Source organism: Cherax quadricarinatus, chromosome 41 (genome assembly GCF_038502225.1).
Source record: "Cherax quadricarinatus isolate ZL_2023a chromosome 41, ASM3850222v1, whole genome shotgun sequence".
NCBI lineage: Eukaryota > Metazoa > Arthropoda > Malacostraca > Decapoda > Parastacidae > Cherax > Cherax quadricarinatus.
The window spans coordinates 25,736,313-25,762,753 of record NC_091332.1 but is presented as its reverse complement, the minus strand read 5'-3'; the positions used below and the strand labels follow the sequence as shown (position 1 = coordinate 25,762,753).

The following is a 26,441-nucleotide window of genomic DNA, read 5'->3' as shown; positions in this document are numbered from 1 at the left end:
CCTTGTCGTAGTGATCCAGTAGTTGAGACAGACAGGAGCGACCTGTTCTAAACCCATGTTGCCCTGGGTTGTGTAACTGATGGGTTTCTAGATGGGTGGTGATCTTGCTTCTTAGGACCCTTTCAAAGATTTTTATGATATGGGATGTTAGTGCTATTGGTCTGTAGTTCTTTGCTGTTGCTTTACTGCCCCCTTTGTGGAGTGGGGCTATGTCTGTTGTTTTTAGTAACTGAGGGACGACCCCCGTGTCCATGCTCCCTCTCCATAGGATGGAAAAGGCTCGTGATAGGGGCTTCTTGCAGTTCTTGATGAACACAGAGTTCCATGAGTCTGGCCCTGGGGCAGAGTGCATGGGCATGTCATTTATCGCCTGTTCGAAGTCATTTGGCGTCAGGATAACATCGGATAGGCTTGTGTTAATCAAATTTTGTGGCTCTCTCATAAAAAATTCATTTTGATCTTCGACTCTCAGTCTGGTTAGCGGCTTGCTAAAAACTGAGTCATATTGGGACTTGAGTAGCTCACTCATTTCCTTGCTGTCATCTGTGTAGGACCCATCTTGTTTAAGTAGGGGCCCAATACTGGACGTTGTTCTCGATTTTGATTTGGCATAGGAGAAGAAATACTTTGGGTTTCTTTCGATTTCATTTATGGCTTTTAGTTCTTCCCGCGATTCCTGACTCCTAAAGGATTCTTTTAGCTTAAGTTCGATGCTTGCTATTTCTCTGACCAGTGTCTCCCTGCGCATTTCTGATATATTGACCTCTTTTAGCCGCTCTGTTATTCTTTTCCGTCGCCTGTAAAGGGAGCGCCTGTCTCTTTCTATTTTACATCTACTCCTCCTTTTTCTTAGAGGAATAAGCCTTGTGCATACATCGAGTGCCACCGAGTTAATCTGTTCTAGGCATAAGTTTGGGTCTGTGTTGCTTAGTATATCTTCCCAGCTTATATCGGTTAGGACTTGGTTTACTTGGTCCCACTTTATGTTTTTGTTATTGAAGTTGTATTTGGTGAATGCTCCCTCGTGACTAGTCTCATTTTGTCGGTCTGAGGCTCCACGCATACATGTCTGAACCTCAATTATGTTGTGATCTGAGTATATTGTTTTTGATATGGTGACATTTCTTATCAGATCATCATTGTTAGTGAAGATGAGGTCTAGTGTATTCTCCAGTCTAGTAGGCTCTATTATTTGCTGGTTTAAATTGAATTTTGTGCAATAACAATCAGAACTGGTATTCCAGGTTATCACATAACAATCAGAACTGGTATTCCAGGTTATCACATAATCAGAACTGGTATTCCAGGTTATCACATAACAATCAGAACTGGTATTCCAGGTTATCACATAACATTCAGAACTGGTATTCCAGGTTATCACATAATCAGAACTGGTATTCCAGGTTATCACATAATCAGAACTGGTATTCCAGGTTATCACATAATCAGAACTGGTATTCCAGGTTATCACATAATCAGAACTGGTATTCCAGGTTATCACATAATCAGAACTGGTATTCCAGTTTATCACATAATCAGAACTGGTATTCCAGGTTATCACATAACAATCAGAACTGGTATTCCAGGTTATCACATAACAATCAGAACTGGTATTCCAGGTTATCACATAACAATCAGAACTGGTATTCCAGGTTATCACATAACAATCAGAACTGGTATTCCAGATTATCACATAATCAGAACTGGTATTCCAGGTTATCACATAATCAGAACTGGTATTCCAGATTATCACATAATCAGAACTGGTATTCCAGGTTATCACATAACAATCAGAACTGGTATTCCAGGTTATCACATAACAATCAGAACTGGTATTCCAGGTTATCACATAATCAGAAATGGTATTCCAGATTATCACATAACAATCAGAACTAGTATTCCAGGTTATCACATAATCAGAACTGGTATTCCAGGTTATCACATAATCAGAACTGGTATTCCAGGTTATCACATAACAATCAGAACTTGTATTCCAGGTTATCACATAACAATCAGAACTGGTATTCCAGGTTATCACATAATCAGAACTGGTATTCCAGGTTATCACATAATCAGAACTGGTATTCCAGGTTATCACATAATCAGAACTGGTATTCCAGGTTATCACATAACAATCAGAACTGGTATTCCAGGTTATCACATAACAATCAGAACTGGTATTCCAGGTTATCACATAACAACCAGAACTGGTATTCCAGGTTATCACATAATCAGAACTGGTATTCCAGATTATCACATAACAATCAGAACTGGTATTCCAGGTTATCACATAATCAGAACTGGTATTCCAGGTTATCACATAATCAGAACTGGTATTCCAGGTTATCACATAATCAGAACTGGTATTCCAGGTTATCACATAATCAGAACTGGTATTCCAGGTTATCACATAACAATCAGAACTGGTATTCCAGGTTATCACATAATCAGAACTGGTATTCCAGGTTATCACATAATCAGAACTGGTATTCCAGGTTATCACATAACAATCAGAACTGGTATTCCAGGTTATCACATAACCTGGAATACCAGTTCTGATTGTTATGTGATAACCTGGAATACCAGTTCTGATTGTTATGTGATAACCTGGAATACCAGTTCTGATTGTTATGTGATAACCTGGAATACCAGTTCTGATTATGTGATAACCTGGAATACCAGTTCTGATTGTTATGTGATAACCTGGAATACCAGTTCTGATTGTTATGTGATAACCTGGAATACCAGTTCTGATTGTTATGTGATAATCTGGAATACCAGTTCTGATTATGTGATAACCTGGAATACCAGTTCTGATTGTTATGTGATAATCTGGAATACCAGTTCTGATTGTTATGTGATAACCTGGAATACCAGTTCTGATTGTTATGTGATAACCTGGAATACCAGTTCTGATTGTTATGTGATAACCTGGAATACCAGTTCTGATTATGTGATAACCTGGAATACCAGTTCTGATTATGTGATAACCTGGAATACCAGTTCTGATTATGTGATAACCTGGAATACCAGTTCTGATTATGTGATAACCTGGAATACCAGTTCTGATTGTTATGTGATAACCTGGAATACCAGTTCTGATTGTTATCACATAACCTGGAATACCAGTTCTGATTGTTATGTGATAACAATCAGAACTGGTATTCCAGGTTATCACATAATCAGAACTGGTATTCCAGGTTATCACATAACAATCGGAACTGGTATTCCAGGTTATCACATAACAATCAGAACTGGTATTCCAGGTTATCACATAACAATCAGAACTGGTATTCCAGGTTATCACATAACAATCAGAACTGGTATTCCATGTTATCACATAACAATCAGAACTGGTATTCCAGGTTATCACATAACAATCAGAACTGGTATTCCAGGTTATCACATAACAATCAGAACTGGTATTCCAGGTTATCACATAACAATCAGAACTGGTATTCCAGGTTATCACATAACAATCAGAACTGGTATTCCAGGTTATCACATAACAATCAGAACTGGTATTCCAGGTTATCACATAATCAGAACTGGTATTCCAGGTTATCACATGAAACCAAACATCCAAATTTCTTCAGGAAAAATAGATTTTTTTTTTTTTTTTGCTGACAGCCTAAAATCAGCCAAAATCTTTCTCGTATTAGATACAGCAGGGTTAAGGTTTGAAGCCGATCAGAAGAGGTATTTCCCAGTTATTGTATGGAAAACGATTTGTTTAATAAAATGGACAGACCAAAACTTACACAAAGCAAAATCAACGTGAACCTTCTTTCGAGAAGAGCACATCAGTGCTTATAGTTTGAAATCGACCGGAAGAGGCATTTTACAGGTATCACGCAGAATTCGACAATTCCAAGTTTATTTTGTTAGTAAGCTGACCAGATGACAGTGAAAGTTCAAAGTGAATCATAAACTGTTTCTCCAAGTTATTGCAAAGATTACAAAAACCTGCACTGACCTGAACCTGCACTGACCTGAACCTGCACTGACCTGAACCTGCACTGACCTGAACAACACTGACCTGAACCTGCACTAACCTGAACAACACTGACCTGAACAACACTGACCTGAACAACACTGACCTGAACAACACTGACCTGAACAACACTGACCTGAACAACGCTGACCTGAACAACGCTGACCTGAACAACACTGACCTGAACAACACTGACCTGAACAACACTGACCTGAACACAGCTGCACATACCTGGAATATACCTGGAGGGTGTTTTGGGGGTCAACACCTCCGCGGCCCGGTCTATGACCAGGCCTCGAGGTGAATCAGGGCCTGATCAACTAGGATATTACTGCTGGTCGCACGCAAATCAGCGTACGAACCACAGCCCGGTTGGTCAGCCTCCCAGTGCTGAAAGTCTGAAGTTGGTCAGAAGAACCATTATCCAACAAATCATGGCTTATTTACAGTGGAATATCCGAGGCCTTAGCGGTAGCCGGGTGAGCTTTGGGTTTTGCTCTCCCAGTTTTCCCGTTTGTCTTCGTTTACAAGAACGCAGATTATGCTCCGCCGTTATCCATCCCGTCTCGGGTTGTGTTTTATTATATTCATCGGAGCCTTTTCCCGATGGAACCTTTAATGAAAGTGCACTTCTGATGTGAACTGGAATACCATACTATCAGATCTTTGTTCATTTTTCACTACATTACACAGCTGTACGCATCTACTTGAATAAGTGGTATACAATCTGTTCTTTGTATCTCTCTCCTTCTCGGGCATTATCTGTCCCAGATGTTGCATTTCTGGTTTCTTCATTACCGCCACCACTTCTGTTAATCGGCGATTTTAATGCTCACCATATCCTCTGTGGAGACGGGGTAGGGGGTTCTCACTGTGATACTTGTATCATTCTGTTAGAGGCTTTTCTCACTTCTCTTCCCCTCCATGTTTTAAATACAAGTGCCCCCACCCATTTTGATCTTCGTATTCAATTTCTCTTTTGCCTCGATCTCTCAGTTTGCTCCTCATCAGATGAACTGGACTTTACCTGGTCTCTACTCCTGGACTTACACAACAGTGATCATTTTCTAATCCTTCTTACTTCCCATTCGTATTCTCAACTTCCTCGAAGCCCTCTAGCAGTTTGACCAAGCGAATTGGGACCTATACTCGCTTCATACTGCTTTTAATGAGGACCCTTTCTCGTCCTCCATTGATAAGCTGTTACACCTATTCTCGACGTCTATTTTATCTACGGCTTCATATTCTAAACTCCAAACGTCGGGGAAGCATTCTCAGAAATGCGTGCCTTGGTGATCTCCTGTTTGTGCTCGTGTGGTACGTCTGCATGGGGCAGATATCGTTACCACAGAACCACAGAGCAACTCCTTGATTTTAAGCAAACGAGAGTGGTCCCCCGCCGTGTTATCCGTGAAGTTAACGCACTTGTTGACGGGATTATGTTTCTACTTCCACTTCGGCTTCCACTATGAATGCAGTCCGGAAAATACTCTCCAGATCCGGCTCCCGTTCTTCGGATTGCCGGTGTTATTATAGCGAACTCTCATGAAGTTACCACCGAAATTTGTAATCATCTTGTCTGTATCTCTGAGGGGCTCCATATATACCCCTCGTTTCTTTCCTCCACGTCTGCCAGAGAGTTAAATCTCTTAGACTTTTCTTCTAATGGGATTTTTACACTTTTGAAACTAGTCAACACTTTCCGCTTGCCGATCATCAGCAGCTGGGCCTGACGGCATTCATATTCGCATTCTCCAGCATTTACATCCCTCAGCCCTTGCTGCCCTCTTATGTCTGTTTAATCTTATTTGGTCGCAGGGAGTTCTTCCCCAACTGTGGAAATCTGCTATTATTCTCCCTTTTCATAAACCAGGTATTTCGGGACATGATATCTCCCATTATCGTCCAGTTGCTCTTGCCAGTGCAGTTTGCAAGGTGATGGAACGTCTGGTAAATAGACGTTTGATGTGGTATTTAGAGACACAATAGTCTCTCCACTAGTCAACATGGCTTTCGTAAGGGCTGCTCTACTATTGACCCCTTACTCCATTTAGATACGTATGTTCGTAATGCCTTTGCCAATAACCACTCGGTTATTGCCATCTTTTTTAATCTTGAGAAGGGATATGACACAACTTGGAAATGTAACAACTTATCCCAAGTTTACTCTTTCGGGAGGCAGTCTGCCATTTTTCCTTAAGAACTTCTTGTCTGAGGGACATTTCCATGTTCGGGTTAATAATGTGCTTTCCTCGGACTTTGTCCAAGCTGAAGGTGTCCCTGGCACCACACTTTTTCTCTTTGTTATAAATGATCTGGCTTCTGCTCTTCCATGTAATATTTTATCACTTTATGTTGATGACTTTGCTATAGCTTGTGCACGCGCGGACTTTCACTGGACATTCTATCGTCCCTAATAATCCATTGTACCTATATGGTTCACGTATCCCTGAACGTGATACTGTCACTCTCATGACCTTTGCAATCCTTCTGTATATAGGATAGTAACTGATGTTAATAGAGGTTCATTGTTCGTAGCCCCAGTTTACTCCGTCCCTTTTCTCTTTGTCTACATTCGCTCTTGTCTTCTCTTAAGTTGTCCCCTTTATATGTTCGGTCCCATTTGTATGTTCGTGTAGCAACTACCTTTTCCCTTCTCCCATGGGAGGTTCCGGCAATTCGTGTCTATTCTTCCCCACTGCCATGCCCCACTGCTTCTCTCTCTCTCTTTCTTGATCACTGTCGATCTCATTCTCATGCACTGAGGGTTCTAAATCTTCTGACGGTGTCGGGTCTGCAGCAGTGTTTCCAGAAAGTGTAGTGAGAGGACATTTATTAGACTCGGCTAGCATTTTTACAGCTAAATTGTATGCACTTCTTGTAACAATTACCCGTATTGCATTTATGCCTTTGTCGCCATTTGTGGTAGTCTCCGACTCCCTTAGTGTTCTGCAAGCTTTAAAAAAAAATTTGATTCACCTCATCCCCTGGTCCTTCGTATACAATTTTGGTTAAGCCGCATCTCTAGCAAAAACAAAGATTTTCATTATTTTGCTGTAATTTTTGACTGCCTTCACAACTGCTGGCAACAACATTGGTCTGATAATATACAGAAATTACATTCCATTAAACCAAGTTTGTTTCTGGCCATCTTGTCATCGATGTGGAGGTTGGGAGACTAAGCTCTCCCGTCTTTGCATGGGACACACTCGTCTTATTCACGGGTATCTCATGGAGAGGCACCCTGTTCCACTCTGTGAGAATTGTCAGGTTCCAGTTTCTGTTAGCCATATTCTGTTGGACCGTCCACTCTATCAAATAGCACGCATAATTTACCACCGATGCTATCACCGCTCTAACGTTATCTTACTTGCTGACTCGGACTCTCCCGTTGACTTTTTTACAACAAACTTTGATGATCCTTCCTCTAGCACTCCTCACAGCCCTTTCTAACTCTCCCTCTGTAGTCCACTCCACTATCCCCTGCCCCGCTGTGCTCTACGACCCTTCTAGGTTAAGCACTTATTTTTTATTATAATAATGACTGTAATAATAATTGTCAACTAATCTGCAACTTGATCTACGAATTTTCCTGCCTTAACTCACCAGCGATTAAACTTTGAAGTCAATCTGAAGAAGCAAGCTTAAAACATGAACGAAAATCTTTGAGGAAAAGATGAAGATTGTTCCTATGACCAGCTTTATAATAAAGCCATCGAAAACAGATGCATTTTAGTGTCTGTGCAATCACAGATGCGTCGCCCTGTTTCTCATGAACCTTGTCCAGTCTACCTCAGTTCATGTACAGTACAAGGAAAACCGCAACATAAATTTTTAATGCAGTTAAATATATAAATATTTAAGTGTGATACACCCGCATGCATGGTTTGAAGCCTATCACATGAAGAATTTTCGAAGAATTGTACTGAAACCAATTTTACTAAAACTGGAAAATTAAAAATTACACAACACAACATCACTCTGAAACTTGGTTTAAGAAAACACTTACCACACAAAATCCATTTACTGCAGATAATCCATCAAATTCAAGTTTAGCAACTATGTTAGTAAACTGGTAAACTTGCTCCTGCTCAGACTAAACATTGAAAGTTGCTAGTAAAGGCAAAGCAATTGATCAACCAAGAGAGACAGTAGAGGGCAGAGAGTGACTAGCTTCCTTAAGATTTACTCTGCTAATAGTAGGAGTCTATGAAATATGATAGATGAGCTAAGATTACTTGCAAGTTCAGTTAATATGATATTATTGCTACAATGGAGACTTGGTTCAACCTGAAAGATAAAATACCTTCTGAATGCCTCATACAAGGCTATAAACTATTCCACACTGATAGGGTCAACAGGAAGGGTGGTGGAGTGGCGATGTACGTCAGAGATAATTTAAATTATGTTAAACAAGATATAAGATTAGAAGCATCGACACACTATCTCTTTGGGTACAGTTTCTCGAGGGTCGTGACAAATAAATTTTGGGTGTGATTTATAGGTCCCCAAATCTTGATAGAGAGTCCAGTAAGCTGTTATGGGACGAAATTCATAAGATATCTAGATATGAAAATGTTGTGTTAATGAGAGATTTTAACTTTAGACAAATTGATTATAACAATGTGACAGGAAATCTTGAGTCTTGTGACTTTTTTGATACGGTTCAGGATTGCTTTTTAAAACGGTTTGTGACAGAACCAACTAGAAGAAACAGTTTGCTTGACTTGGTTCTTTCCAACAAAGAATCACTAATTAAAAATCTTGAGCTTAATGATGAGCTTGGGGAAAGCGTTCACTTATCACTTAGTTTCAATATATCATTGAATTACCCAAATAACTGCAATCAAGTCTCCGTCCCAGACTACTTCTTGGCCGATTTCATTGGACTGAGAAATTACCTGGGTGGTCTAAATTGGAATGACCTAACTATGGGTCAGGTAGCTGGTGTTGGTTGCAAATATGACATGCTTCAAAGCTAAGAGAGATGAGGCCAAAGAGGGAAGGGATTCGAAGACTAATTCAGGTTTTTTTCAGGTATATAGAAGTAAGAATAGGGACAAGATAGGCCCACTTAAATTTGTGAAATTTTTAACTCTTATTTCCTCTCACATTTTACGAAGGAAGATACTAGCAAAATTCCAGAAATAATAAATTATGTAGAGCAGGACAATAATAAACTATGCATGATTAGGATAACTAGTGACATGGACCTCAGACAAATAAAGAAATTAAAACCTAACAAATCCCCAGGTCCTGATGAACTGTTTGCAAGGGTTTTAAATGAATGTAAAGAGGAACTTAGCAAGCCTTTGGCTAATCTTTTCAATATATCACTACAAACTGGTATAGTGCCAGACAAATGGAAAATGACAAAAAAAATGTAATACCTATTTACAAGGCAGGTGACAGATCCTTAGCTTCGAACTATAGACCAATAAGCCTTACCTCCATAGTGGGAAAATTTATGGAATCAATAATTGCCAAGGCAATTCGTAGCCATCTTGAAAGGCATAAATTTATTAATGAATCTCAGCATGGTTTTACAAAGGGGCGTTCCTGTCTTTCGAATTTACGAACTTTTTCACCAAGGTATTTGAGGAGGTAGATCATGGTAATGAATATGATATTGTGTATATAGACTTCAGTAAAGCTTTTGATCTAGTTCCACCTCAGAGGCTATTGAGGAAAATTAAGGAACATGGAATAGGAGAAATTTTTTCCTGGGTAGAGGCATGGTTGACAATTTGGCAGCAGAGAATTTGCATCAATGGGGAGAAATCAGAGTGGGTGCACATCACGAATGGTGTTCCACAGAGGTCAGTGTTGGGCCGTTTGTTGTTCGCAATTTATATAAACGACGTAAGGGAATAAATAGTGGCATAAGCAAGTTTGCTGATGACACCAAAACAAGTCGCTCAATTCATTCTTATGAGAACATGAGAGCACTCCAGGAAAATTTGAGTAGACTACAGTGGTCGGACAAGTGGCAGATGCAGTTTAATATAAACAAATGCAAAGTTCTAAACATTGGACAAGAAAATAACCATGCCACATATAAACTAAATAATGTAAATCTTAATATTACTGATTGCAAAAAGGATTTGGGAATTCTGGTTAGCAGTAATCTTAATCCTAAACAATAGTGCATAAGTGTTCGCAATAAAGCAAACAGAATCCTTGGCTTCATAGCAAGAAGTATAAATAATAGAAGTCCTCAGGTTGTTCTTCAACTCTATATATCTTTGGTTAGGCCTTATTTAGATTATGCTGCACAGTTCTGGTCACCATATTACAGGATGGATATAAATGCACTGGAAAACGTACAGAGGAGGATGACAAAGATGATCCCATGTATCAGAAATCTTCCCTATGAGGACAGACTGAGGGCCCTGAATCTGCACTCTCTAGAAAGGCGTAAAATTACGGGGGATATGTTTGAGGTGTATAAATAGAAAACAGGTATAAATAAAGGGAATGTAAATAGCGTGCTAAAAATATCTTGCCAAGACAGGACTCGCAGCAATGATTTTAAGTTGGAAAAATTCAGATTTAGGAAGGATATAGGAAAGCACTGGTTTGGTAATGGAGTTGTGGATGAGTGGAACAAACTCCCGAGTACCGTCCTAGAAGCTAAGACGTTGTGTAGTTTTAAAAATAGGTTGGATAAATACATGAGTGGGTGTGAGTTGGGTCTGACTTGCTTGTGTTACTAGGTCGGATGTCGTGCTCATTCCTTAAGTGAATGTGACGTGACCTGACTAGGTGGATCATTGGTTTAAGCCGAGAGGTGACTTGGACCTGCCATGCATGGACCAGTAGGCCTTCTGCAGCGTTCCTTCTTTCTTACGTTCTTAATTTTACTTTGAAAAAATATGCCATAACTTTGGCAAATTGACACACACACATGCTGAATTAACAATCCCAAAATTCTTCTATATACAATGCTCCAGTTGTAAATGTTTGAAGCCGATCAGAAGAGGCTTTCTCAAGTTGTCACACGGAAATCAAAATTGTTAGGAATATATAAAACTGAGCAGAGAGCTCTTGCAGATGTCACTAATTCCATGAACCTTTCTCTTCTATAATTCACTTGAGTACCTGATTATAAATGCCGCTTGTGGAATATATCTGTACGGTAATATTATATTTAATGTCTCGCTAAAGTCGTGAAATTTATTTTTTTATATAAAAATTTGAATTCTCAATATTTCTCCCTTCATAAAACTGAAATGCCCATCCTTTCTACAACCTACGAGACAAGGAATTCAAGTTAAATGTTACAAACTGGCAGCTACAAGCAGAGCATCAGGTAGAAGATGCATTCGCAAAAAAAATTGTATGGAACCAAAATATAGGTTTCGATGAATCTGGCAACACAAAGCACCAATTGGAACCTTCGATTAAGATACACCAACATTTAAATTTTAAATATAATCAGAAGAGGCTGTCTCTAGTTCTCAAATTACTCCCACACTTCAAGTTTACAATTGCTTACAAGTTTTAGCCTCAGTTTTTCAGCCATGTATTCTTATTTTTCATCAGTTTTCTCTTGAAAAACATTATTTAAATTTTTCGTGTTTCCACAATCAAATCAGCAACTTGGCACATAAGCCATCACGCTGCCGCCATTTATCTTCCCTCCTCGCTGACGGCCCCACCTCTAACACAGACTCCCTCTTTGACTTTTTGAAAACAGATTTATTACATAAACTTCGATTATAATTCATTTAGCACTTTATTAACCCCACTCTGTTATAATCTCCACCCTACCCTGCAGTGTTGTGTGACCCTTGTGGGTTTACCGCTTAGTTATTAATAATAATAAATTAGCACATGCATAGCCGAAATTAATACAGACCTATATCTAAGATACAACAGTGTTTATGGGTTGAAGCCGATCGGAAGAACCATTCAAAAATTAATGCACTAAAATAAATCTGTATAATAAAATACACAAATAACCCGCACATAGGAAAAAAGAACTTACGACGACGTGTAATAAAATTATCGAATTATGTTACAAAATTAATGGGACTCAAACACATGGCGAGCAAGCAATGAAACTCTCATACCTGTCGAGTTTTAGAACTCAGCTGCCATGGGTTCAAGTCTTACCCGTTCCGTGGTTTGTTAAGATACATCAGTGTTGGAAATGTGAAGCCGGCAACAAGTTTTTTTTTTCAAATCATGGCCTGGTCATGGACCGGGACGCGGGGGCGTTGATCCCCAGAACACTCTCCACGTACGGAAACCGAAATATAGAATATACTTTATAAAACTGACGAAAGGACATCTGCTTGTACAAATAATTCCATGAACTTATCCGTTGTTATAATTCCATGAACCAGCCCTTTGCTGTCATTCCATGAATCAGCCCGTTGTTGGCATTCCACGAACCATCCCGTTGCTGTCATTCCACGAAGCAGCCCGTTGCTGTCATTCCATGAACCATCCCGTTGCTGTCATTCCATGAACCAGCCCGTTGCTGTCATTCCATGAACCAGCCCGTTGCTGTCATTCCACGAAGCAGCCCGTTGCTGTCATTCCATGAACCAGCCCGTTGCTGTCATTCCATGAACCAGCCCGTTGTTGTCATTCCATGAACCAGCCCGTTGTTGTCATTCCATGAACCATCCCGTTGTTGTCATTCCATGAAGCAGCCCGTTGTTGTCATTCCATGAACCAGCCCTTAGCTGTCATTCACTGTCACATAATTCGGCCTCAAGGCATTGAGAAAAACCTTGAAGAGTACCAGGTAACTGATCAACTGTCTCAGCTCTGATACAAGACTGTTTGAAACAAGATATATTTCGGCCCCTGTGCATTTTAGAAAGTTATCCCGTATCTCATAACCTCAGCCTCCTCTACTTCAACCCACGCAAGATGCATAGTAGGTGAGGCTCCAAATCCTTAAGAGGCATATGAGTTGCAGGCAAACTTCCTGAAGAGATCTAGGAGACCCAAGAGGTCCGGGAACTGGAAATCAACACTGTGAAGGCCTTTCAAAAGGAGGTACCACAATGTTGGTCGGGGGGGGGGGGAGTTGTGAACCAAGATATTAGACCCATTCACTTCCGTTGGATCGACCCTAATTGCCTCCCATTGCTTCAGGCACTTATTATACCTACAGGTTTAGCTCTCCCCAATGAATGTATTATTAATAATAATAAAATAATGAAAATATAATAATAACAGTTCTTGAAAAGCAGGAATTTTGCATTTACTCACTGAAGAAGTCTTACAGGTGTAGCTTAACATCTTCAGCAGCCTCAGTACCAGGAGCTGTAGTAACCCAAAGGTTTCTCTAAGTCACATGCCGTAGTGTTGAAGGTTTGACGCCGATCAGTAGAGAAATTCTCCAGTTATACAGAAACTAGCATCCCATTTAATTTCATAATATTGAGAAATTTACACACATCATTAACACTGTACATCTTTATTTGAGAAAAATGAATCAGTACTGAAAGTTTAAAAGTGAACAGAGTTCTTGTCGATTTTTAATAGCAAAAATTGGAACGTAAACAATCCAATAACAAATAAAATTTTTTACTATGTTAACTAGGATACACCTGCGATAAAAGTTTGAAGAAAATTGAAAGAGGCATCTCATTACACAACCCGCATACTGGAGGAATTTATGACGACGATGTGGTTCAACAGGAGCTAAGACTCGACCCCTGCAACCACAAGTAGGTGAGTACACTTACATTATCGCATGATAACTACTGCGCTAGTTACATCTGTTTGGCAGACACAGCCTAGTAACAACACGACTCCTCTTATAACAAATTATGTACCACCAATACTGAATATTTCAAACCCATTAGAAAAGGCATCCCTTATATCGCAAGGAAGTGTTCAGGGAACCATAAAGTGCCTCCTGGCCTGGTGGCTCAAGTTCTCGCTTCACACAGCCAGGGTAGAAACATTGGACGTGTTTCCTTACACCGGTTGTCCATGTTCACCCATCAGTAAAATGGGTACCTGGGTGTTAGTCGACTGGTGTGGGTCGCATCCTGGGACAAAAGTGACCTAATTTGCCCGAAATGCTCAGCATAACAAGCGGCTTTCTATATAGTAGTATGTCATTGATGTCAGCTAGGACTGTATACCTTGTACATGTACTTGTATAAAGATACATTAAGTCAATGTTCTAGTCTATATTCAACCTGGTTTTTGTGTAACTCGACGAACACAGCCCAGGAAACTGGTTTTTAAATGGTATTAATCTCTCACATCATGGTAACCAATAAACTATTGATCATAATGAAATTCACACAAGTTACCCTCGTGTTCGAGACACTACGCTATAGCATAAAAAAAGTATCATTAATCATATCTTATATTTAAAATTTTTAATAGGTTCTTGGTAAAAAAAATTAACCTCTCTTCAGCTTCTGAAGAAAATTGCTTGAAAATATATATATTGTAGGTTTAAAAGACTGTACAGAAAAAATTAGTTTTCAGCCTAATAGCTTCAGAAAGTAAGTGTGATTACACAGAAAAAATACGAACAAAATTTTCAAATTATTACTTACATACTCCAGTAACAGTCACAACCATGTAAATGATTTACATAAGTCACAGCCATGTAAATGATTTACATAAGTCACAACCATGTAAATGATTTACATAACAGTCACAACCAGGTAAATGATTTACATAAGTCACAACCATGTAAATGATTTACATAAGTCACAACCAGGTAAATGATTTACATAACAGTCACAACCATGTAAATTATTTACATAAGTCACAACCATGTAAATGATTTACATAACAGTCACAACCATGTAAATTATTTACATAAGTCACAACCATGTAAATGATTTTCATAACAGACAAGTTGAAGAATCATTATTGTTGCAACATTCAGTAACCAGTGGCGTCCTTAGTCCGGTACAGAGATGATTGGTGGTAGATGAGGTGGAGTTTGAGGTAATCAGTCCCTCAGCCTGGATTCTATGTGATCAGACTGAGGGAATCATTACCTCAAGCTTTTTCTCTACACATATGCTGCTATGTATGATAATTCTATGTAACTGTATTTGTGTATACCTGAATAAACTTACCACCATTCACCTCTGTATCTGTATCGGACGGAGGAAACAAACCACTGGTTGGCGAAATATTACCACAATATTCTCAGATGTTGCAAAAGTGTCTAAGTCTTCAACAGACATAATCTTGCAAGCTGGATACAACAGTGTATGAGGTTTGAAGACTATCTGGGAGATATTTTCTAGTTATTGCGTGAAAAACAACGTATTTAATAAAACTGGCAAATTAAAACTTGCACAACCCAAAGGCAATTTGAAGCCGATCAGAAGAAGCATTCTCTGGTTATCGAGCTGAATCCAACAACTCCGTTTATTAACAAAGGGAGAGAAGACATTAATGGACAATAGGTGACTAGGGGACAAGGGGTGTTTACCGAGGGACAAAAGGTTGCTAAGGGGTAAGAGATTTCAAAGAAATAAGGAATAAATGAAGTACAAGGGCTAAAGGCGTAATAAAGGGTCAAAGGGGTTACCTTGTGGTAGTCGTATACTGAGTTGACTGGCGCAGCTGGTCAGTTCTTGGTGAGTCTTTCCTTTTTTCCAGGACCCTCTGTGCATCTCCCGACACACCTCCACCTGCAGGCAAGAGTAGAGTAGGCAGTTGTGGAGGCCAAGTCTGCAGTGGATAATTGTGGAAAGCAAGAGTGAGATGGGTAACTGAAGGGCAAGAGCTCACTGGGCACTTGTAGAAAGAGAGCTTGGAGTGTATAATCTGGAAGGGCAAAACTGAAGACGGCACAAAATAAATGGAAGTGAATAAATGCTGATCAAGAGCGAAATAAACATTTGTTTGAGAGGATTGGAGTGGTTAGCAGTTGAAGGAAAAGAAACTGTGTGAGCAGTATTGGCACAAATGAGAGAGAAAATGGAATAGGCAAAATATTAGATAAATATTTCAATAGACAAGACTGCAGAAAAAAAAAATAATACAACGAATAAGATTTCAGGGAATGACCGTAGTGAAAAAAAAAAAAACAAAATTTTAGAGAGAGGAAGCGGAAAGTAAAAATAGATGAGACGAGAGTTTAGAAAAAATGTGGACTGGACAGTACAGTGATCACGATCACTGATGGAGTGAAAAATCTCTCTTTTCAGTCTGAAAAATCTTTTGAATGTCTTAGTTGTTTTGTTGTCAAAATTGTCAGTAGACGGAAGTAAATTATCTATTTTTTTTATTACGATCACTAGTACGGTTGGCTGGCGTGAGCCTCACAACACAACGCTGTCAACAACCAGAACATTCTCTTCAGTTACAATGTAATCAGCAAGACTCAGGTGTTCGGTGATTCCATTTACCTTCCAAATTTTTCCCAGATTATCTCTAGAGCGCTGTTGGCGCATCGGCCGTTTTATTGCCAGTGAATATCGTAGCTATAAATCTCCGTGTATCAATTCGCAACAAGCTAAGCTTTGATCCAGCAACCATGGTTTCTCCATCTAATATGTGTGCTGCGCAGGGAACCTGTTATAGTCTCCACTCTCCACTCCGGGTCTTTTCTTGTAATGACAGTGATCATACTCGTGAACGTTTACCTAATAATCCGCCACTTGTGGAGACAAGTGGTGGTAGACCAGATTTAGCTCAGGATCCATCTGCCTCGTTTGCGCTCGTTTTGGCAACACTTAATCTTGTGTAGACTAGGGAAGAATGTGCTTTTGCTAAGAATATGATAAAGAGAGGAGACAGTGCCGTCGTACCTGTGATAAGCATCTTGGTGTACAGAAATCTGTCATTAACTACGTTTCTCTGACGCAGATCCTGAACAAGTCTTCGCATCGGTCGAAGATCAGGTCCGAGCTTTTCAGTAGCCGCTCCAGCACTGGGCGTCACTTGTTCGCACAGCATTATATGGGAAGACACAGGAGTATACCTCAAGCTTGTTTGAGGAAGATTTTATAATTTACAGCGTTGTGAAAGCTTCAGTCCTTGATGCCTATGAAATTTGGCAAGCATTTTTGTGGAATTCTGCCAGCAGGGAAGTATGGTATAAGAGGAATGCGGTCCCAGCAGCTAGTTTTCCTTAATTTGTGCCAGAGTGGCTCATTACCCATTTGAAGGATGCTGAAGAACTACAGCTGTACGAACACTGTGGGACTGGGGGTGTTGTATGTACCAAGTGCATCACTTTTATTTGGTATGCATCATACAACCATACATCCTTCATTCCATACATAATTAACTAATAACCCGTTACCTTATTAGCAGTAGAGCATTGGGGCACCAACCTTTATTCGCAGATAAACTACCAGTTGTTAAAAGAGTGAATGATTAAACTACACCCAGGTCTGAGGGTCAGTCTCTCACTCGCTTCATGATGATTAACACATACAAGAGTTCTGTCCTCAGTGATTATATAAGCTGTAGTAAGTGAACATGCTCATTCTTGTTCTCTCTCATTTACTTTGAAAAATATACCATAACTTTTGCAAATTGACACACATTCGCTGAATTAACACTCCCAAAATTCTTCTAAATACGATGCTTTAGTTATAAATGTTTGAAGATATAATTGCAAATAAGTGTGTATGATTTTGTTGAAGGGAATATACTTGTATTCAGAAATAACCTGTGGTGTACGTTCTTTAGTTTCATCATACTGTTTATACTGTTTTATTCATTCCTCCCTTTCTGGTATTATATTTATGGCCGGCTACCACATACAAGTCTACACAATAGTCAGGTTCTCCACTGATAGTCGAGTCTTGCATTGTCATAGTCAACACAACATAACAAGGTTCACCACTGATGTAGTCATCTCAGTCAGGGCCACAACTTATTATTTGTAGTAGAAATAGTAGTTGGAGCAGTAATAGTTGAAGTATTAGTAATAATATTTGTAGTAGTAATAGTTTTAGTAGTAATAGTAGTAGTCTTAATAGTATTGTTAATAGTAATTGTAGTAGTTGTTGTAGTTGTAATAGTTTTAGTAGTAGTATTTTAGAAGTTATAGTAGTAGTTGTAGTCATTGTAGTAATTGTAGTAGTAGTTGTAACAGTAGTTGTAGTTATAATAGTAGTTGTATTAGTAGTTGTAGTAGCAGCTATAACAGTAGTAATTGTAATGGTAGTAGTTGTATTAGGTGTAGTTGCATTAGTAGTTATAATAGTAATAGTTGTAGTAGTAGTTGTAATAGAATAAAACTTTCCCTTTAACTTCTGGTATTTACAAAATATCTTTCAAAGTCCCTCTTGTTTAAATTACTGCTGACCATGTGTCAGCAAGTGTACAATATGTTGAGCACTCTGTACGAGTTTCCTGAGAGCCCCTCACTCGACCACTGGCTGGATACTCACCCTGCGATGACACTCTTCTTCGTCGGTTGAGTTGGCACACATCGTTTCTGGCGGGTGGGGGAAAGTTGATATTATTGTTTTGTAGGTAAGTACAGAGTAGTTGACAAGAAGGGAAATGTTAAGGATATTGAGTACTGGATATTGTTAAGGATGTTGAGTACTGGACATAATTGACAGTGCTAGACTAATATAACTCTCAATTACGATTTTTCATTAGTCCAGTCTGTTAGTAATCTTCATGACTAGCAGATTGGCTTTTATAGCTTGGCTTATATAGTTTTTAATATATTTTAAGTGTCGAAAGTTCAGTACACAGTTAAGTTTACAGGCTAAGCGCTGTTAACCTACCTCAGCTCATTGTGTACGTGATCATCTCAGTGATTAATTACTACATGAGTTTGCATTGGTTGAGCTCTATATTCAGAGCCCCGCCCCTTAGCATCACGCTTGCTGACATGACCCTGCTCTATCCTGCGTACTTATAAACCCATGCATGGTGTCATGCTCCAAACATCACCCCATTTCTTTATTTTTCCATATAATACCAGCATTTTGTAACGTCCTTACAACTCATTTGTGTTGATATTCAGTTAGTATCCTCTCGTTCCGCACACTTCTGACGTTCATATCTCCCACGATATGTTCTATTGCATACATGTTTGTGCCTTTTTAATAAATAAGCTCTGGCTTTAATAAGAAAATTAATACTTAAATATTTTTCCTTGCACACATTTTACTTACGTGTATTGTAACAGAGTAGGACCACACACACACACACACACACACACACACACACACACACACACACACACACACACACACACACACACACACACACACACACACATATCCGATGCCCCCGCCCACCTCATAACAAACTCCACCTTCACAGCAACCACCTATAGTTCCTCATCAGGTCTCCCGCTTTCCCAGCCCCAACATGCCCTCCAGTTTAAGGTTTGCAGATGGAATAACAAATGTGAGGAGTGGCATGAAAGAATCAAGGAGACATCCCCAGACATAACAGCGCTCACAGAAACGAAACTCACCAGGATAATAACAGATGCAATCTTTCCACCCGGATATTAAATTCTCAGGAAAGATAGAGGGAGCAGATGGGGAGGAGGAATTGCATTGCTCATAAAAAACTGGTAGGGATTTGAGGAAATGGAAGGAATGGATGAAATGGGCGAAAGGGACTACATAGTAGAAACAATCCAGTTTGAGGGCCATAAGGTGGTAATTGCTGTAATGTACAACCTGCCACACAACTGCAGGAGGTCAAGAGATGAATACGACGAGAGCAACAGAGCAATGGTAGACACATTAGCCGAGGTGGCCAAAAGAGCTCGCATGGGGTGCTCTCAATCACACGGAGATTGACTGGGAAAACCTGGAGCCCCATGGGGGTCCCAAATCATGGAGAGCCAAGATGATGGATGTGGTACTGGAAAACTTCATGCATCAGCATATTAGAGACACTACCAGAGAGAGAGGTGAGGATGATCCAGCAACACTGGACCTTGTATTCACCTTGAGTGGTTCGGACATCACGTACGAAAGTCCCCTTGGAGTTAGTTACCATGTGGTTGTGCTTTGATTACATACTTGAGCTACAAGTGGAGAGGGGAGCAGGAATAGGTATAAACGAAACTACAAAACGTGGGACTACACAGGCATGAGGAACTTTCTACAAAACGTTCAGTGAGAGAGAGAATTGGCAGGAAAACCAGTAAAAGAAATGATGGATTATGTGACAACAAAATGCAAGGAGGCAGAGGAGAGGCTTGTTCCCAAGGTAAAGAGAAGCAATGGGAGGACCAGAACGAGTCCTTGGTTCACCCAAAGGTGTAGGGAGGTAAAAACTAACTGCACTGGGTGGCCTGGTGGCTAAAGCTCTCGCTTCACACATGGAAAGCCCAGGTTCGATTCCCGGCGGGGTGGAAACATTTCGACGTGTTTCCTCACACCTGTTGTCATGTTCACCTAGCAGCATATAAGTACCTGGGTGTTAGTCGACTGGTGTGGGTCGCATCCTGGGGGACAAGATTTAGGACCTCCAAAGGAAATAAGACAGTCCTTCCTCGATGACGCACTAACTTTCTTGGGTTATCCTGGGTGGCTAACCCTCCGGGGGTTAAAAATCCGAATAAAATCTTATCTCTTATCACTAGAGAACGGAAAAAGTACCGAAGACAAAGAACCCAGGAAAATAGAGATTAGCCTAAGAACCAGATACGAATATGCAGAGATAAGAAGGGAGGCTCAGCGACAATACGACAATGCCACAGCATCGAAAGTCAAGTCTGACCCGACGCTGTTGTATAGCCGAATCAGGAGGAAAACAACAGTCAACGACTAGGTAATCAGGCTGAGGAAGGAAATTGAGGAGTTCATAAGAAACGACCAAGAAGTATGAGAGGAGCTCAACATGAGATTTAAAGAAGTATTTACAGTGGAGACAGGAAGGACTCTAGGAAGTCAGAACAGAGAGCTACACCAACAAGTGCTGGATGAAATACACACAACTGAGGAGGAGGTGAAGAAGCTATGTTAACTTGATACCTCAAAGGCGGTGGGATCAGACAACATCTCCCCGTGGATCCTTGGAGAGGGAGCAGAGATGCTGTGTGTGCCACTAACAAAAACCGTCAACACATCCATTCCTGAGGTATGGAAGATGGCAAATGTAGTCCAATTTTTAAGAAGACAGACAAGAGTCATTAAACTACAGACCTGTGTCACTGATGTGTATAGTATGCAAAGTCATGGAGATCATCAGGAGTCTCCTCCTGATGGTGGAGCATCTAGAAAGACAAATGCTTATAAATGAGAACCAGCACGGTTTCAGGGAAGGAAATTCCTGTGTCACAAACCTACTGGACTTTTATGACAAGGTGACAGAAGTACGACAAGAGAGAGGGGGGTGGATAGACTGCATTTTCTTGGACAGCAAAAAAGCATTCGACACAGTTCCTCACAAGAGGTTAGTGCAAAAGCTAGAGGATCAGGCACACATAACAGGAAAGGCACTGCAGTGGATCAGAGAATATCTGACAGGGAGGCAACAACGAGTCAGTGTACGTGACGAGGTGTTAGAGTGGGCGCCTGTGACGAGCGGGGTTCCACAGGGGTCAGTCGTAGGACCTGTCCTATTTCTGGTATATGTGAATGACATAACGGAAGGGATGGACTCAGAAGTGTCCCTGTTTGCAGATGATGTGAAGTTAATGAAATGAATTACATCGGTCGAGGATCAGGCAGGACTACAAAGAGACCTGGACAGGCTACAAGCCTGGTCCAACAACTGGCTCCTTGAATTTAACCCCGCCAAATGCAAAGTCATGAAAATCGGGAAGGGCAAAGAAGACCGCAAACAGAGTATAGTCTATGTGGCCGAAGACTGCAAACTTCACTCACGAAAAAAGATCTTGGAGTGAGTATAATACCGAGCACATCTCCTGAGGCACACTTCAATCAGATAACTGCTGCAGCATATGGGCGTCTGGAAAACCTAAGAATAACGTTCCGATACCTCACTAAGGAATCGTTCAAGACTCTGTACACCATATACGTCAGGCCCATATTGAAGTATGCAGCACCAGTTTGGAATCCACACCTGGTCAAGCATGTCAAGAAATTAGAGAAAGTGCAGAAGTTTACAGGAATAGTCCCGGAGCTAAGGGGATTGACCTATGAATAAAGGTTAAGGGAAATCGTCCTGACGGCATTGGAGGACAGGAGGGTTAGGGGAGACATGGTAACGACATATAAAATACTGCGTGGAGTTGACAAGGTGGACAAAGACAGGATGTTCCAGAGATGGGACACAGAAACAACGGGTCACAATTGGAAGTTGAAGACTCAGATGAATCAAAGGGATGTTAGGAAGTATTTCTTCAGTCATAGAGTTGTCAGGAAGTGGAATAGCCTAGAAAGTGACGTAGTGGAGGCAAGAACCATACATAGTTTTAAGACGAGGTTTGATCAAACTCATGGAGCAGGGAGAGAGAAGACCTAGTAGCAAACAGTGAAGAGGTGGATTTAGGAGCTAAGACTCGACCCCAGCAACCACAAATAGGTGAGTACACACACACACACACACACACACACACACACACACACACACACACACACACACACACACACACACACACACACACACACACACACACATATATATATATATATATATATATATATATATATATATATATATATATATATATATATATATATATGTATATATATATGTCGTGCCGAATATGTAAAACTGGTCAATTAGCAAGAACTCATTTAAAATTAAGTCCTTTCTAAAATTTTCTCTTATACGTTTAAAGACATATTTTTTTCATTAATGTTAATATAAATTTTTTTAATTTTGCTCCAAAAGAATCTTAGAAAACTTACCTAACCTTATTATAACAAGAACAATTTATTTTAGCCTAACCCAACTAAATATATTTTAGATTTGTTTACAGAAATTTAATACTAAACAAACACAGTGAAATATATTTTTTTCGTTAGGTTCAGAATGATTTTGGCGAAATTATTGCATACAAAAATTTTCACTTGTCCTATATGGCAAGATGAGCGTTGCTATTTAAGCCAAGATCGCAAGTTCTGCCTATTCGGCACGACATACATATATATATATATATATATATATATATATATATATATATATATATAATGTCGTGCCGAATAGGCAGAACTTGCGATCTTGTCTTAAATAGCAACACTCATCTTGCCATATAGGACAAGTGAAAATTTGTGTATGCAATAATTTTGCCAAAATCATTCTGAACATAACGAAAAAAATATATTTCACTGTGTTTGTTTAGTATTAAATTATTGTAAACAAAATCTAAAATACATTTTGGTGCAAAATTATAAATTTTTACATGAACATTAATGAAAAAATATATCTCTAAACGTATAAGAGAAAATTTTACAGGACTTAATTTTAAATGAGTTCTTGCTAATTGACTAGTTTTACATATTCGGCACGACATATATATATATAAGTCAGTATTTAGCTAAAGAGGTCGAATAGGCGTATGAACTGTGCAGATCTTGTCTGAAAGCAGTGAAGAGTAGCAACAGTAAAAGTAGGCTCAAGGATCTTGCCATATAGGAATCACACACAAAGTGAACAGCTGCTCTTTGCCGATTGTGTGTTCTGATGCAATTGGTGGATGAATTTTGCCAGGAAAGAGTCATTAGGTGATGAAAGATTGAATATCAGATGAAGAGAGTATGGAGGAGGTGAACGTATTCAGATATTTGGGAGTGGACGTGTCAGCGGATGGGTCTATGAAAGATGATAATCATAGAATTGATGAGGGAAAAAGAGTGAGTGGTGCACTTAGTGTTTTGTTTAGTGTATTATAGTTTTTATCTATTGTAAGCGTGGGTGATGAATGTTGCAGCGAAGATCTAGATGTCATGTCTGATGTGTGGTGTGAATATAATGCATTCGTAGTTTGGAAGTTAGGATGCGGGATTAAAAACTGTTGTCCAAATTGTTGACGCATGTAGAGAGAATTGATAATGTATCAGTCTGTAGTAAGGAAGGCGGGGTAAGGAAGGGTTTTCTACTTCCAGCATGCGTGAGCTTTTGATAGTGCAAAATTTGACGTGCTGTTGGAGTGTGAAAAGTAACATTTATGAAGGGATTCATTGAGTCCTGGACAGTGCCTACTCTGATGTTAATGTTGCAGTTTAAAAACTGTAGTGTAAAGCACCCTTCTGGCAAGACAGTGATGGAGTGAATGATGGTGAAAGTTTTTCTTTTTCGGGCCACCCTGCCTTGGTGGGAATCGGCCGGTGTGATAATAAAAAATAATATATATATATATATATATATATATATATAATGTCGTGCCGAATAGGCAGAACTTGCGATCTTGTCTTAAATAGCAACACTCATCTTGCCATATAGGACAAGTGAAAATTTGTGTATGCAATAATTTTGCCAAAATCATTCTGAACATAACGAAAAAAATATATTTCACTGTGTTTGTTTAGTATTAAATTATTGTAAACAAAATCTAAAATACATTTAGTTGGGTTAGGATAAAATAAATTACGCTTGTTATAATAAGGTTAGGTAAGTTTTCTAAGATTCTTTTGGTGCAAAATTATAAATTTTTACATGAACATTAATGAAAAAATATATCTCTAAACGTATAAGAGAAAATTTTACAGGACTTAATTTTAAATGAGTTCTTGCTAATTGACTAGTTTTACATATTCGGCACGACATATATATATATATATATATATAATATATATATATATATGTCGTGCCGAATAGGCAGAACTTGCGAGCTTGGCTTAAATAGCAACGCTCAGCTTGCCATATAGGACAAGTGAAAATTTGTGTATGCAATAATTTCGCAAAAATCGTCCTGAACCTAACGAAAAAAATATATTTCACTGTGTTCGTTTAGTATTAAATTATTGTAAACGTATCTAAAATGTATATAGTTCGATTAGGATAAAAATTGCGCGTGTTATAATAAGGTTAGGTAAGTTTTCTAAGATTCTTTTGGTGCAAAATTATAAACTTTTACATTAACATTAATGAAAAAATATATCTTTAAACGTATAAGAGAAAATTTCAGAAAGGACTTAATTTTAAATGAGTTGTTGCTAATTGACCAGTTTTACATATTCGAGGCACGACATATATTTATATATATATATATATATATATATATATATATATATATATATATATATATATATATAATATATAAATTAACAAGTCGGCCGTCTCCCACCGAGGCAGGGTGACCCATAAAAGAAAGAAAATCCCCAGAAAGAAAATACTTTCATCATTCAACACTTTCACCTCAGTCATACATAAACACTGTTTTTGCAGAGGTGCTCAGAATACAACAGTTTAGAAGTATATACGTATAAAGATACACAACATATCCCTCCAAACTGCCAATATTCCAAACCTCTCCTTTCAAATGCAGGCATTATACTCCCCATTTCCAGAACTCAAGTCCGGCTATATAAAAATAACCGGTTTCCCTGAATCCCTTCACTAAATATTACCCTGCTCACACTCCAACAGCTTGTCAGGTCCCAAATACCATTTGTCTCCATTCACTCCTATCTAACACGTTCACACACGCTTGCTGGAAATCCAAGCCCTTGCCCACAAAACCTCCTTTACCCTCTCCCTCCAACCTTTTCGAGGACTACCCCTACCCCGCCTTCATTCCCTTACAGATTTATACGGTCTCCATGTATATATATATATATATCAATCTTAATAATGGAAGACAAGCGACGGTACTTTCACGCTTCTCAGTGCGTCATCAGGAGCTGTGCAATGTTGCAAAGGCAGTAACAGGAGAAATGAGGGGAAGTTTTTTCAGAGTATGGCAGTGTTAGTGGCTACTGGTGGGTGCCAGTAGTGACTTGTCAAGAGTCGTGTTCAAGTCACGTCTATTATTCATTGAAACTTTGTGTTCAGGTTAGTCTTCTTCGGAACTTCACACTTAAGTGCTCAGTCACTGTACTACATAGGGTGATGTGTAATATCCCATCCAGGAAATAATGCTTTCACTAGAAAGTTTCGTGTCAATGTTTTGATTAGACGCACATTTTATGGTGCTGGTAATCTGGCTGTCATCCCTTCTAAGGCATTTCTCAGTGGCCCGAAAAATCGTGAAAACAAAAGCAATAATTCAACGGAATGCTGAGGCGCGATCCTCTGGTCCATCAATCTTCAGATCTCCAGAGGCAAGAACTGAGCGGAGGACGGGAGACACGGAATAGATTGAGGAAATCCTGGCAGCCACAGGAAAAGGGGAGGCGAGAGATTAAGGGACGGATTTGTTCAGGGTCAGAGTCCATCAGAGTGGGTGAGCATCATCTAGTAATGTGCATTTTTCATCTGTAAAAGACAACAGGGGAACAGGGTTGCATCAGCTGAAATATATATTTATGCTAAGAAAGGTGGAAATAAAAGAGACGGTGGTGGGCAGGTTAGGTGAGTGTATTCCAGGTTAGTGAAGCAACTGAATGAGAGAAATAACAGTGTAGTGCGTGTTGACAGAACATTGCAT

General features: G+C 39.4%; 1 protein-coding gene across 1 annotated transcript in view; it reads right to left on the bottom strand.

The window, feature by feature from the left end:
- LOC128695929 (uncharacterized) overlaps nt 1-26,441 on the bottom strand; it is a 74,006-nt gene that overhangs the window by 38,139 nt on the left and 9,426 nt on the right. The window contains exons 2-3 of the mRNA XM_070093100.1: nt 18,352-18,398; nt 15,531-15,633 (exon numbers count right to left, since the gene is read on the bottom strand). Coding sequence (XP_069949201.1) covers nt 15,531-15,633; nt 18,352-18,398 — 150 coding nt within the window. The remainder of the gene's footprint in view (nt 1-15,530; nt 15,634-18,351; nt 18,399-26,441) is intronic.